This window comes from Lepus europaeus, chromosome 22 (assembly GCF_033115175.1).
Source record: "Lepus europaeus isolate LE1 chromosome 22, mLepTim1.pri, whole genome shotgun sequence".
In the NCBI taxonomy this organism is placed as follows: Eukaryota; Metazoa; Chordata; class Mammalia; order Lagomorpha; family Leporidae; genus Lepus; species Lepus europaeus.
Window position 1 is genome coordinate 26,640,748 of NC_084848.1, and position 15,536 is coordinate 26,656,283.

At 43.9% G+C, this 15,536-nt stretch overlaps 1 protein-coding gene across 5 annotated transcripts in view; it reads left to right on the forward strand.

Moving 5' to 3' along the window:
• AREL1 (apoptosis resistant E3 ubiquitin protein ligase 1) overlaps positions 1-15,536 on the forward strand; it is a 56,381-nt gene that overhangs the window by 26,784 nt on the left and 14,061 nt on the right. For 4 of the 5 annotated variants that reach the window (XM_062181797.1, XM_062181798.1, XM_062181800.1 and 1 more), the window contains exons 3-8: positions 5,102-5,162; positions 6,026-6,252; positions 7,673-7,910; positions 14,176-14,345; positions 14,583-14,763; positions 14,957-15,204. In XM_062181797.1, the coding sequence (XP_062037781.1) occupies positions 5,147-5,162; positions 6,026-6,252; positions 7,673-7,910; positions 14,176-14,345; positions 14,583-14,763; positions 14,957-15,204 (1,080 nt within the window). In that variant the 5' untranslated portion in view covers positions 5,102-5,146. The remainder of the gene's footprint in view (positions 1-5,101; positions 5,163-6,025; positions 6,253-7,672; positions 7,911-14,175; positions 14,346-14,582; positions 14,764-14,956; positions 15,205-15,536) is intronic. The other variant, XM_062181801.1, reaches the window with a different exon arrangement.

The window sequence follows — 15,536 nt, forward strand, 5'->3', positions numbered from 1 at the left end:
GTGGGGTGAACCAACGGCAAAGGAAGACCTTTCTCTCTGTCTCTCTCTCTCTCTCTGTCCACTCTGCCTGTCAAAAAAAAAAAAAAGAGGAGAACCAAAATTTGCAGGAGAAGTGTGAGCTGTTGAAACGGGTGCTGTAGAAAAATACCAGGCTTGAGAACTCACTGCCTTAGTGGAGGGTATTTGGTAACATGTCTGTTGAAGAAAATTCTCAGCTCTTGGACTGAGGAGTTTATAATCCTGTCTTGTGTGAATATACTGCTGACTAGAGAAATCTTTGGATACTATACCTGAAAAAGTTTTATGTGGAAAATTCCTGACTCTTAGACATTCTGGACAAAAGAATAGACATTTGACACAGTCCATTCAGTAGAAATTTCTTTTTTCCTTTTTTTTTATTTAAGATTTATTATTTCAAAGATAGAGTGACAGATCTTCCACCTATTGGTTCACTCTCCAAATGGCTACAGCAACCCAGGGCTGGGCCAGGCTGAAGCTAAGAGCCTAGAACGCCAGCTAGGTCTCCCATGTGGGTGACAGGGGCCCAGGTACTCGAGCCATCTTCTACTGCTTTCCCAGGCACATTAGCAGTTCCCAGGGAGCTGTAATAAAAGTAGAGCATCCAGGACTTGAAATGACACTTATATGGGATGATGGCATCTCAGGTGGGAGCTTAACCCACTGCACCACAACACCAGCTCCAATTCAGTAGAAATTTCATCCATATTCATTGCAGTTACTATTGCAGTTATGTTGAAGGCTTTAGAGTTTTTTTTAAGTCTCCTCTTTGTTTAATAGTATTCACCACTGTGAAATGAAAAACCAAATGAGGCTAATTGAATATAAATGCTATATTTATATAAAAACAAGGTTGTATCGAAATTCAGAGGAGGAAAGGAATTTCTAAAGTGAAGATCAGGAGGAAAGTATCTTCCTGGACCCTAGGAACAAAACGTGTTCCACGGACAGAGACTGAGGAAGAAGACAGTTTAGGCAGAGAGGGTGACTTGAAAAGTATGGGGATGAGATTTTTCAGAGCCTGTATGTAAAAGTGTAGGTCAGGGATGGGGAACCTTTTTTCTGCCAAAGGTATTTAGGTATTTATAACATCCTTTGGGGACCATATAAAATTGTCCACCTAAAAATTAGCCTGCTATAGATTTATTGAATTCCAAGTCCCACCTGTGGTTGCCTTAGGAGGGTCAGACCAAGTGATTTCATGGGCCTTATCCAGCCTGCAGGCTGGGTGTTCCCCCACCCCTGGTATAGAGGATCTGATTTGGACAGATCTTGGCATAAGTTGTGGGAGAGGTAGCCAAGGAGAATAGTGTGGAGTAGTAGCAGTGGAGATAGAACAGAACAGAGAGAGCCCCCTACAAAGTCAGTCAGAGAATGGAAAATATCTATGAAACAGATGAAATCTGGAATAAAAGTGATTTGAATGAAAGAAATGGGGAGACTTTGTGACAATATTTAAGAGGACTCAGAGGGACTATGTAGAAGGAAAAAAGATAAGAATATGACCAGGGCTAAAATTGGAAGAAGGGTAAAGGTTGTTGGGGGAGGTTTTGAGAACTGTTGGAGAGCAGTGGGATGTTTTGTAAAGGTTAAATCAACAAGTAATGAATTGGCAGAGTTAATTCATAAGGAAGAATTAAGAAGAGAGGAGGAGTGGGCATTTAGCTTAGCCTAGTGTTCCATATAGGAGAGCCTGGGTTTGATTCCCAGTAGCAGACTCCAGCTTCCTGCAGATGTAGCCCCTGGGAGGCAGTAGTGATGACTCAAGTTGTTGGGTTCCTGCCCACCCTCATGGGAGACCTGGGCTGAGGTCCTGGCTCCTGGCTTCAGCCTGGTCCCAGCTGTTGTATGCATTTGGGGAATGAACTAGCAGGTGGGAGCCTGCTCTGTCTCTCTTCTCTCTGCCTGTCAAACAAATACATACAATTTTTAAAAGAGAGAAGAGAAGAGAATTATTTGGAAACATGTAGCAATTGATATACTGAATTTTAAATAATAAAAAGAATTGGGATAGAAATGACTTACTGGAAAAGGTGCAGATTAACATCAGTACTGATGATGTGGTTGAGAAATCAGTAAATCGGGAGAAATGGCAAAGATTTAACAAGATAAATTTCTTTACTGCTTGCTTCCCCAGAGCTGAGACGGAGGCTGTCGTGTTCTACCTGTTCCCCCAATACCTGGCATGTTAAGTAAACATTCAGTATTGGAGGAATTATCTTAGGGTGTGTTTTTAACTCTTTGTTCTAAAACTTTTCAGACAGTATTGGAATATGACAGAATTGTGTAAAGAACGTCCATGCAGGCTGAGAATTTAGGTGCAGTGAGAGCAGTGCATATTGAACTGTGGATCAGTAAGGAGGTTCTCTGTTTCCTAACAGTCTGAGGCAAGGGAGTACTGCTACTATTGATACTAATTTTAATGTCTCAAATAGTTCTCAAAATTTTGAGAACTCACTGTATACCAGACACTTCTAGGATGTGTCCGTGTGTTAACTCATTTAATCATCACAGCTTCCCTTTGAGTTACATGTATATGTCATCCCCATTTTATCTCCTGTGCAGAGGAGATAAAACAACTTGTGCAGGGTCACCTTGTCATGGCAGAGCATGGACTTCAACTGTAGTGATCTAACTCTGGAGCCTACGCCTTCATCTCTGTATTAGGCTGTTTGATGTACTGTTTGGTGTGCAGCCTGGATGGCTATGAGGAGTTAATTGAAGGCAAATCATACTGAAGGACGTGGGGCCATAGAAATTATAAACTCACAGCTCACCAAGCACATCCCTAGAAGATACATCCTATAAGGTGCAGATAGATGCTTTTTAAGAGTTGACAGCACTTTTTTTTTTCCTTTTTTTAAACGATTTATTTATTTGAGAGGCAGAGTTACAGAGAGGCAGAGGCAGAGAGAGAGAGTAGTCTTCCAACCGCTGGTTCACTCCCCAGTTGACTGCAACGGCCGGAGCTGGGCTGATTGGGAACCAGGAGCCAGAAGCTTCTTCCGGGTCTCCCACTGGGGTGCAGGGGCCCAAGCACTTGGGCTATCTTCCACTGCTTTCCCAGGCCATAGCAGAGAGCTGGATCAGAAGTAGAGCAGCTGGGACTCGAACTGACACCCATATGGGATGCTGGCACTGCAGGTGGCGGCTTTACCTGCTCTGCCACAACACCAGCCCCAGCAGCACCTTTTTGAGATGATAGCAGCTTTTCAGCATAGAGTCCCAGGGGATGAAATACTTGTTGGGAAAGAGACTCAGTAGTCTTGCTCACTCCTCAGATTACCTACTCTCTGTGCATTCCAATGAGTATATTGGTATCAAAGGGACTTAATGGCCCATTTTCTGTCTCTGGATTTTTTCAAGCATTATCAGACATAAAAGCACATCTTGCAAAACAAACAAAACTTGCTTGCTTTGGTGTCTCCAAGATTTGATTCTAGACATTTTTAACCTGTCTTGTCTCTAGGTAATATTCTGGTGTTGATACAAGGTTCTCAATTGAGATAACGTGGATAACTTAATATATATGGACTTAAAAGGAGTGGATTCAGTGCACTGTGGAATGGACTGCATCTCCAGCCTGCACTAAGAACAAACTCAGTGATACACTATGAATGTCAGCATATATTTCATTTTTTCCTGGGTGGTACCTTTAGTGATTCAAATGACCAAATGAGTAATGAAGGTTAAAGTCTTGCTGGAAATGAATTTGATGACAAAGTTTCCCCTCACAATCTGACCTTGGCAGGTTTCACTTAGGATGAGAAGTACAGTGTCCTCCTCTGTTCCTCTCCTTGGTCTTCCTGCTGAGCTCATCTTCCAGGGGGCCCATTAGTTTGTCTGATTGGCAAGAGAGTAAATGACTTCTCCTACATGCTCACTGCTTATTATGGGATGACCTGGAGTTCATTCTAATTGCATAATTCAAACATGATGAAAAGAATACTTTTTAAAAAAGATTTATTTATTTATTTGAAAGTAGAGTCAAAGAGAGATCTTCCATCTGCTGGTTTACTCTCCAAATTGGCCGCAACAGCCGAGGCTGTGCCAGGTCCAATCCAGGAACCCGGAGTTTCTTCCAGGTTCCCACGTGGGTGCAGGGGCCAAATCAACTTGGACCATCTTCCACTGCTTTCCCAGTACATAGCAGGGAGCTGGATCAGAAATGAAGTAGCCAGGACATGAACCAATGCCCATATGGGATGCCAGCTTTGCAGGTAACAGTTTTACCCACAGTGCCACAATGCTGCCCAGGTACTTAACTTTTTTAAAAATATATACTTTTTATTTATTTTTTTTTGCATTTTTTAAAAGAATTATTTTATTTCTTTGAAAGACAGAGTTACAGATAGAGCTAGAGAAAGAGAGGTCTTCCATTCCGCTGGTTCACTCCCCAAATGACTGCAATGGCCAACGCTGAGCTGATCCGAAGCCAGGAGCCAGGAGCTTCCTTCAGGTCTCCCACGCGGGTGCAGGGGCCAAGGACTTGAGCCATCTTCTACTGCTTTCCCAGGCCATAGCAGAGAGCTGGATCAGAAGAGGAGCAGCAGGGACTTGAACCGGTGCCCATATGGGGTACCGGCCCTGCAGGCAGGGACTTTAACCCACTGCACCACAGTGCTGGCCCCCCAAAATATACTTTTTATGTAGCTATTTCTACTTAGCTGAGTTACTTCCAGAGGGCAGATACTGTATAAGGGGAAAGTATCTACATTATTCTCTTTGCTTGTACTAATTGGCGCCATTGTGCATGGGGGAGGGTAACTCTCTTGGGAGCCCTGGATCTAAGAAGATGAAAGCTGGGCTGCTGCCTTTTGTAATTAGCAGTAGAACCGGAGGCTGTGTGTGGTACTCCTAGGTGGCCAGAGGATTGCAAGTCTGTAGGGAGAATGATGCAGTGTCTCACTCTTTTTCTGAAATATGTCATAGGGCACCTGCCAAGCTAGAGAGAAGGAACACAAGTAGGAAGGGTTGGGATTAGTGAGTTGGTTGGCTTAAGCTGTGTGTTCTGCTTTGTCTCATCCTGAGATGGCTGTGGGGACGAGCTGCAGAAAAAGACTAAACAAGTTTTCTTTTGCAGCTGCAGCTGTGATCCTCGGCTGTCTGTTGGTGTTGAAGGGACCTGATGTTTTACGTTATTGGTACGTTATAGAAAGAGCGCTCCATTGTCTTTTTGTCAGGGTTGCTTAGGTCACTTTTGCCTCCCTGGCTATCCCCATTCCCCTTGAAAGAGAGCTGGAAGTATTTCTAATGGCGCTACAGTGTGCCTTCACAGAGTTGGCAGAATTCATTCATTTGGGAAATATTTATTAAGTAATTATAGTCAGCACCAGACACTGTTTACTATGGAGTCAAAGTTGAATAAGGCAAAAATCTGCCTTCAAGGAGTTTGTAGCATGAAGCGGGAGATGGTCAAGAAGGAGAAGTTACGGTAGATGAATGTAGCAGGGATTGAGGAAGCCCGGAAGAGGGAACTCTTAACTCTGCTAGGGGTTGGGGGGAGTAATTGGCCAAGGGAACATGGGAGCAGAAGGCTTGCAAGTGGAGGGAATCAAATGCATTTTCTCGTTTTGCTTCTGTGAGGGTCTGGCACACACAAGGAGGATGGGAGAATGGGGGAACATTTTGCTGTGTAGTTCAGATATCTGTAAAAGGCAAGTTAGTAAATACTTCTGGTTTCAAAGGCCCTGAGTTTCATTACAGTTACTCAGCTCAGCCAGTGTGGTGCAAAAACAGCTGTAGACAGTTTGTAAACAAATAGTGTGGCTATATTCCAGTAGAACCTGATTTTGGAAGTAGGTAGTAAGTCAGACTTGGCCTGAGGACTGTGGCTGCTATCCCCTGATGCAGAAGTTCCTCTTTGGCTACAGTGGTAGGGACCTGTGCAGTATTTCTTTAGCAGTCCTGCCATTTCATCCTGACTTCCTTAAATTTTTTTGAGAGATGGCCAGCCTGCTCCATAATGCGAAGTTGTAATGGTTTGTGTGTTTTCTCTTTCACATAGGTGGCATCACAGTGTCTGTGGTTGCATTCTTCTTCACAATTAAGTTCCTCTTTGAGCTTGCCGCACGTGTAGTCAGCTTCCTCCAGAATGAGGACCGTGAGCGCCGAGGGGACCGGAGCATTTATGACTATGTGCGGGGAAATTACCTGGATCCCCGGTCTTGCAAAGTCTCCTGGGATTGGAAGGACCCCTATGAGGTGGGCCACAGCATGGCCTTCCGAGTGCATGTAAGGGCATGTTTCTGTCTCCACACCCTTTGGGGTTCTGAGTCATTTGCTTTCCCTAGAGCCCAGTTCAGGCTTTCAGTAGTGCTAGCCTGGAATGTTGACATTTTCTCTTTTCATTTTTTTTTTTTAAGATTTATTTATTTGTTTGAAAGGCGGAGTTACAGAGAGAGAGAGGTAGAGGCAGAGAGAGAGAGAGGTCTTCCATCTGCTGGTTTACTCCCCAAATGGCCAAGACTGGGCCAGGCCAAAGCCAAGAGCTTCATCCAGGTCTCCCACGAAGGTGGAGGAGTCCAAGTACTTGGGCCATCTTCTGCTGTCTTCTCAGGCACATCAGCAGGGAGCTGGATCAGAAGTGGAACAACAAGGACTTGAACTGGCGCCCATATGGGATCACAGGTGGCAGCCCAATCCACCACACCACAGTGCCAGCCCCTGTGTCCCTATTTATTGGAACTTAGCCACACCTTTTCCTTGTGTGTGTGTGTTTTAATATTACAAAAAGGCACAGTATCTGAGAATAAGCTTTTTCTTTTCTTTCTTTTTTAAGATTTATTTATTTGAAAGTCAGAGTTATACAGAGAAAAGGCGAGGCAGAAAGAGAGAGAGAGAGAGTTCTTCTATCTGCTGATTCACTCCCCAATTGGCTGCATTGGACAGAGCTGTGCTGATTCTAAGCCAAGAGCCAGAAGCTTCTTCTGGGTCTCCCACGTGGGTGCAGGGGCCCAAGGACTTGGGCCATCTTCTACTGCTTTCCCAAGCCATAGCAGAGAGCTGGATGGGAAGTGGAGCAGCCAGGACTTGAACTGGTGCCCATATGGGATGCTTGCACTATAGGCGGCGGCTTTACTTGCTATGCCACAGCACCTGCCCCATTCCTTGTATATTGGTAATGGCTGCTTTCACTTGATATTTATGTCCAAAAATACATATTATCTGCTCCTGCACACAGAGAGTTTGCCGACCTCCTTGGTGAGCTCGCCACTGTAGCATTAAGCTGGGCGTGTGTGAGAACCTGCGTCCCCTACCCCCACCCTTGCCTGGTGCGTGCCAGTGCTGCTGGCTGACTTACTTTCCTTTAGATTTGAGTTAGCATTGATAATATGCTGTAAAGGGTTCTAAGACCAAGGAGGCAGCATTTGTGGTTCAGAAATAGAAAATTAAAGTTTAAAATTTGAATTTGCTCTTTCTGCACTTTCTTGATTCAGTGGTGTGTTCTGCCTCTGTCCCTCTGAGCAAGTCGAGTTTGGAGAGCGTGTGTTTCTCTGGGTTTCTGGGCAGGATGTTAGGAGCAGGTAGGTACTGGGGTTTACTGGTGTGACCTCTACCAGCTACCTCCTCTCTCCCCCCACTCTTCTGCTTAAATGGAAATTGGTTCTCTGCCCCTGCTCACTAACAGGTGTTTCTCTTCTCCCCACTGCAGTTATTCTATAAGAACGGGCAGCCTTTCCCTGCACATCGGCCTGTGGGACTGAGAGTCCACATCTCTCACGTTGAGCTGGCAGTGGAGATTCCAGTGACCCAGGAAGTCCTTCAGGAGCCCAACTCCAATGTGGTGAAGGTGGCCTTCACTGTGCGCAGGGCCGGGCGCTATGAAATCACCGTGAAACTTGGTGGATTAAATGTAGCCTACAGTCCCTACTACAAAATTTTTCAGCCTGGTAGGTTCTCTGTTCTTTTACCCTGTTCTTCCCCACATCTCCCTCACTCCTTCCATCCCCTCTTCTTTTCTTTCTCACTCTCTCTCTTTACTGATTTTTTTTTTTTTTTAATTTATTTATTTGGAGGCCAGCATTGTAGCTTAGCAGGTTAAGCCACTGCCTGGTGCAGGTTCCAGTCCTGACTGCTCCGCTTCAATCCATCTCCCTGCTAATGTGCCTGAGAAAGCAGTGGAAGATGGCTCAAGGAACTTAGGCCCCCACACCCTCATGGGAAACCTGGAAGAAGCTCTTGGCTCCTGGCTTTGGCTTGCCCCACCCCCGGCCATTGCAGCCATTTGGGGAGTGAACCAGTGGATGGAAGATGTCTTTATCTCTCCCGCTATCTCTTTTAAACTCTGCTTTAAAAAAAAAAAAAGATTTATTTATTTTACTTGAAACACAGAATTAGAAAGATCTTCCATCTGCTGATTGACTCCCCAAGTGTCCACATTGGCCAGGACTGGGGCAGGCTGAAGCTAGGGGCTTCTTCTGGATCTCCTACATGGGTGCAGGGACCCAAGTACTTGGGTCAACTTCCCTTGCTTTCCCAGACACATTAGCAGGGAGCTGGATCAGAAGTGGAACAGCTGGGATACAAACCGGTGCCCATATGGGATGTCAGCCTCACAGGTGGTAGCTTAATGTGCTATCCCATATCTTCTGTCTTTAAATGATGCCTTATTGAGATTTAGTTTACATTTCATACAATTTATCTACTTAAAATATAGTTTAATGGTTTTAAAATCCATAGTTATACCACAGTCAGTTTTAGAGTATTTTCATCACCCACCCCCAAAACCCCAGATCTGTTAGCAGTAACTTTCCTCCCAAATCTCCCTGTCCTGGAAAACCACTGATCTGCCTCTGTGAGTTACTTCCTCTGGACATTTCACATCAGTGTAATCATCAGATGCATGGCCTCTTGTGTCTGGCTCGATTTACTGCATGTAATGCTTTTAAAGTTCATTTCTGTATTGTACCGTTAATAGTACTTCCTTTCTGTTCGTTGCCAAATGTTCTGTTGTATGGATAGACCACTTTTTATTTATCCTTCATCAGTTGATAGATATTTTGGTTGCTTCCACCTTTTGGCTAAAATAAGTAATGCTGCAATGAATATTTGTGTGCAAGTTTCTATGTGGACATATGTTTTTATTTCTCAAGGAGTAGAATTGCTGAGTCATTAGCCTGGGAGATTTTTAAGGGCTAAGGATGCCAGGAAGAACAAAAAAAATTCTTCTGATGTTTGAAACATTTTCAAGTGAAAGCACCTTGACCTTAATTCCTACCTTTGCTGCCAGTATGTGTTTTACTTCTGAGGAGTGCTTGCCTAAGCTTCTGGTATCTAAGAGTTGAAGCCTTTATCTCTACATTTTTTTCCTTTCCTTGCCTTTGTGCCAGATAACAGATACTGGTGTTTTTTTTTTTTTTTTTTTTTTTAAGATTTTATTTATTTATTTATTTGAGAGGTAGAGTTCAGAGAGAGAAGAGAGAGAGACAGAGAAAGGTCTTCCATATACTGGTTCATTCCCCAAACGGCCATAACAGCCGGAGCTGAGCTGATCCGAAGTCAGGAGCTTTTTCTGGGTCTCCCATGTAGGTGCAGTGGCCCAAACACTCTACTGTTTTCCCAGGCCATAGCAGAGAGCTGAATCAGAAGAGGAGCAGCAGGGACACAAACTGGCACCCATATGGGATGCCAGCACTGCTGGTGGAGGCTTAGCCTACTACACCACGGCACTGGCTGTTTAAAACACAGCTCACTGTTCAGAAGTATAATCTCTGACTCTTGGTCCTGCAGATATACTTTAATGTATCAAGATCCTATCTGCCCTGTGTTCACTTTCTGGCTTCCTTTTAAGGGTGTCCTTAAAATACTGGTCCGTTGGGTAACCACAGCAATGACTGGATCTTGAATACTTTTGAAGCCAAACCCTAGTGAGTTGGACCTTAAGATTTGTGTATCTTTCTTTGTCTAGTCCTCAATTTTGTTTTGTTCTGTTTTTTGTTTCAAAAGAATTTTTATTTGACAAGTATAGACAGAGACAGAGGGAGACACAGAGAGAGCATGAGTGCACTCCCATCTGCTGATTCACTCCCCAAATGTCTGCAAAAGCCCCTCGCTGTGGCTGAAGCCAGAAACTGGGAACTCAATTCAGGTCTCTCATATTGCTGGCAGGTTGCCAGTCACTTCAGCCGTCACCATTGCCTTTCAGTCTGTATTAGCAGGAACCTCAAATCAGGAGCTAGAGCCGGGGATCAAACCCACGCACTCCAGTGGTGAAAATAGACATTTTACCCGGGTTCTTAACCAGTAGGTGAAGAAATAATGCAGAGATCTGGTGCACCCTTTTCCTCAGCAGTAACACCTTTGAACCAGACGATTGGCACTGGTACAGGGAAGATCCAGAACATTACCACCGGCAGAGTGATCCTTTGACAGCCTCACTCATTTCCCCTCCCCCACCCACCTGGTTCTTAATCCCTGGCCTCCCATTAATCTGTTCTCCATTTTTATAATTTTGTCATTTGAAAATATTATAGAAGTAGAATCATATAGTGTGTAACCTTTTGGGGTGTACATTTTTTTCACTCAGCATAATTTTCTGGAAATTCATCCAGACTGTTGAGTTTATTAATAGTTGGTGCCTTTTTATTGATGAGTAGTATTCCTCGGTCGAGTGTTTAGTCACCCTTTGAAGGATACCCACGTTGTTTACAGTTTTTGATTATTGTGAATAAAGCTGCTGTACGCATTCATGTGCGGTTTCTGTGTCAATACGTTTTCATTGCTCTGATACAGATGCTGTGTGTACAGTTCCAGAGATGAATGGCAGTTGCGTGCTTAGTTTTTTTTAGACAAAGAAATTACCAAACTGTTTTTCCAGAGCTGCTGTAGCATTTTACATTTCCACCAGCAATGTAGGAATGATCCAGTGTCTTCACATCCTTGCCAGCATTTAATATAGTCATGATTTTAAGTTTCAGCCATCTGAGTAGTGTGTAGTAGCATCTCATTATGGTTTTAAATTTGCATTTCCCAAATGGTTAATAATATTGAACATCTTTTCATGTGCTTGCCATCGTCTGACCTCTTTGTGGAAATGTCTGTTCATGCCTTTTGCCCATTCTCTAATTAGATTTTAAAAATTTTTTATTGTTGAGTTTTGAGAGTTCTTTATAGGTTCTGTATACCAGTCTTTTGTCAAATATGTGGTTTGCAAATATTTTCTCCCAGTCTGTAGCTTCACTTTTCATCTTTATAACAAGCTTTCATAGAGCAAAAGTTTTTAATTTTGATGGAAGTTCAGTTGATCCAGTTTTTCTTTTATGATCATGCTTTTAATGTCAAGAACTCTGGTCCCAGATCATGAAGATTTACTCTTCTGTTTTTTCCTAAAAATTTTATAGCTTTATGTTTTGTATTTAAGGTCATGATGCCTTTCAGTTGGTGTTTTTTTTTTTTTTTTTTTGAATGTGAATCTTGATCCAAGGTTCTTTGCAGGTTTTTTAGTTGTACACAGGACTTCAAAAAGTTTTTGAGAATTGGAATTGAAAGATAGTTTCAGAGCTGGCATTCAGCAGAGCAGTTAAGACGGTTGCATCCCATGTTTGAGTGTGTGGGTTCAGCACCCTGCCCTGGCTCCCAAGTCCAGCTTCCTGCTAATGTGGATCCCTGGAGGCAGCACTGATGGCTCAGGTTACTGGGTCTCGGCCGCCCTTGTGGGAGATCCAGATTGAGTTCCCAGCTCCTGGCTTCAGCCACAGGCAGGCCATTGCAGGCATTTGGGGAGCAAACCAACAAATGAGGGTGGAGTGGGAAGGGAGTTCTTTCTCTCTCTCTCAAATAAATGGAGATTTTTTTTTTTAAAAGATACGCTGGGGCCCGTGCTGTGGTGTAGTAGGCTAAGCTTCCACCTGTGGCGCCGGCATCCCATATGGGTGCTGGTTTGTGTCCCAGCTGCTCCTTTTCTGATCCAGCTCTCTGCTTATGGCCTGGGAAAGCAATGAAAGATGGCCCAAGTGCCTGGGCCCTTGTACCCATGTGGGAGACTTGGAAGAAGCTCTTGGCTTTGGATCGGCTCAGCTTGTGCCGTTGCAGCCATTTGGAGAGTGAACCAGTGGATGGAAGACCTTTTTCTCTGTCTTTCCCTCTCTCTCTCTCTGTAACTCTGCCTCTCAAATAAACAAAAATAAAATAAAATCTTTCAAAAAAGGAAAAAGGCGGGGGGGGGGGGGGGGGGCTGTGACTGGCTTTGTGGCTTACTGGATAAAGCTGCTACCTGCAATGCTGGCTTGTACCATATCAGTTCAAGTCCCAGATGCTCCACTTCCAATCCAGCTCTCTGCTAATGTGTCTGGGAAACAAGCAGAGGATGGCTCAAGTATTTGAGCACTTGTGTCCACATGGGAGGCCTGGAAGAAGTTCCTGACTCCTGGCTTTTGACCAGCCAAGCTCCGACTGTTGCGGCCATTTGGGGAGTGAACCAGTGGATGGAGATCTCCCTCTTTTTCTCTGTCTCTCCCTCTCTCTCTGTAACTCTGCTTTTCAAATAAATAAATAAATCTTTTATTTTTAAAAAAGAAGCTTATTTTAGTACAAAGGATTTTGATATCCATGATATGATGGAAAATGGAAAATGCATTATGAAAAAAAACTATGCATAGATTTTGAAATTTTTTTGCACAAAGGTGAACATCTCTTAATTCTATGTTTGCATGAACTTTGTGAAGTCCCCTGGTGTGATGTGTGGTTGTACCAGCATCACTTGTAGAGAAGGCTGTCTTCCGTCCCTTGCACTGTTTTTATACCTTTGTCAAAACTCAGTTGGGCATGTTTTTGAGGGTCTGTTTTCTGTGTTCTCAGTTCTGTTTCATTCATCTGTATGTCTCTCCACCACTATCGTGGAGATTGATAATATTTGTATTAAGTCTTAAAATTGGTGAACTGACTTTTCCCACTTTATTCTTCTTTTTTCAACATTGTTCCAGCTACTCTATTTTCTCTGCCTGTTCAGAGACATTTTTAGAATAATTTTGTCTAAATCTATAAATAATCTTGCTGGAACTTTAAAGAATTGTGTTAAGCCTGTGTGTCAATTTGGTGAAAATTGACTTTTTTTTTTTTAAAGATTTATTATTTATTTGAAAGTCCAAGAGAGAGGAATAGAGATCCTCCATCCTCTGGTTCACTCCCCAAATGGCCGCAAAAGCCCAGGTAGGGCCAGGTCAAAACCAGGAGCCAGGAGCTTCTTCCAGGTCTCCCACATGGGTGCAGGGGTACAAGTACTTGGACCATCTTCCACTGCTTTCCCAGGCCATAGCAGAGAGCAGTCAGGACCTGAACCAGCACCCATAAGGGATACCAGTTTTGTAGGTGGTGGCTTAACCTTATACCACAACACTGGCCCTGAAAATTCACATCTTTACTGTGTTGAATAGTTCTATTCATAAACATGATTTGTCCATCCATTTATTTAGAGTTTGTTGTTGTTTCCTTCATAAATGTTTTGTAGTTTTCAACAGATATTTCTTGTTTGAGTTAGACTTATATCTGAATGTTTTGTATGTTTCTTTTGGGGTGTGTGAGTGACTGTTTTTCCCCAGCACTTTATTTATTTTTTTTAGCTTTTTAAAAAGACTTATTTATTTGAAAGAGTTACAGAGAGAGAGGTAGATCCAGAGAAAGAAAGGTCTTCCATCTGCTGGTTCACTCCCCAAAGGCCGCAACGGCCAGAGCTGGGCCAACCTGAAGCCAGGAGCCAGGAGCCAGGAGCTTCCTCCAGATCTCCCACACAGGTGCAAGAGCCCAAGCACCAAGAGAGCTGGATTAGAAGTGGAGCAGCTGGGACTCGAACCAGCATCCATATGGGATGCCTGCCCTGCAGGCGGTGGCTTTACCTGCTATGCCACAGTGCCGGCCCCAGCACTTTATTTTTAAGGCCCACTTCACTCATTGGTTCCCAGTGGGGACTCTAGGCACTGTATATCTCACTCTCAGTTCTGTTTCATCCAGATTTCTTTTCTCATTCTGTTTATTGCTTTCAGTGGTTAAGAATTTGTAAAAATAAGTGCCCAAAATTCATTTGAATTAATCTCTGTTTTCTTTCTTTCCCTTTCCCTTTATAGGAATGGGAGTGGATCCAGCTCTGTAGACTCCCTAAGAAAATCTTTGTGTCCTAAAGAGTACCTCAGTAAATGTTAAATTCCAGTGTGTTTTTTCCAGGAACGGTGGTTCCTTCCAAGACCAAAATTGTGTGCCATTTTTCTACTCTCGTGTTGACCTGTGGGGAACCACATACCCTTCAAATAGTGCCCCGAGACGAGTACGACAACCCTACCAACAATTCCACATGCTTTAGAGACGAGCACAATTACAGTCTGTCCATCCGTGAGGTAAGTAAACGCTTTCCCTTTCTCCTCTGTGTGTGGGAGACCAGGCTCCTCTCTCTCTCGTCCTCAGCCCTTCTACTTCACTTCCATCTCTGGCTCCTTCTCCCTGACTCCTGTGCTGTCGGCAACACCTGTCTCATTAATAATCGTGAGACTTAGACTGGAGGTGGGCAAGCTCTTTATGAAGTGTTTTGTAAATATGGAAAATTTCTTAAGTGATGCCTTGTTTTCTTCCTGTAGCTCGGCCCTCAAGAAGAAGAGAGTACTGATGTCTCATTTGAGAAGTCAGTGACATCCAACAGGCAGACTTGCCAGGTGTTCTTACGAATCACCCTTCATTCCCGTGGCTGTTTCCATGCCTGCATTTCATACCAGAATCAACCAATCAATAATGGTGAATTTGACATTATCGTCCTAAGTGGTAAGTTGAAAGGAATTATATGATTTAGTCTTGTTCTTGGCCACTTCTTTGCACGTCTGTGCTCTTCTGACTGGCCTCTCAGACATAGGTATTTGAACCCCAATCGGCATTTCCCGTGGACCAAATGTAGGACTAACAATAACTTTTTCTCCCATGATTCATTCTTGAACCTTTATTTCCTATTGCACTTCAGAGAATGAGAAGAATATTGTTGAACGCAATGTGTCCACTTCAGGAGTGAGCATTTACTTTGAGGCTTATCTGTACAATGCCGCCAACTGCACCAGCACACCATGGCACCTGCCACCCATGCACATGAGCTCTTCCCAGCGCCGGCCTTCCACTGCCGTTGAGGAAGAAGATGAAGACTCACCCTCTGAGTGCCACACCCCCGAGAAGGTGAAGAAGCCGAAGAAGGTGTACTGCTACGTGTCACCCAAGGTTGGAACACTGACTCTGCTGTCAGCCCCCCTGCCTGGGCTGCATGTGTTGGTATTGGGTAATAGGAACCACAGTGTAACAGTCTGAGTATCAGAGGGCAAGATCGGTGACTTAGAGGATCTCTGGGAGACGCAGACAGGCTGGTTAAGGTTGAGCAGAAGATCGTGCCGCCTCTGCCACTGCAGATACTTGGCTTGGACTAGACCAGCTCTGTCTCGAGTCTGTGAGTCCCGGTGCATTAAAGCACCTGTGACATCCCACAGTTAATTGCTTCTGGGAAGAGTTTTCAAAGCATGGCTCTCAGAGTTATGAAAAAATAAAAAATTACTTTA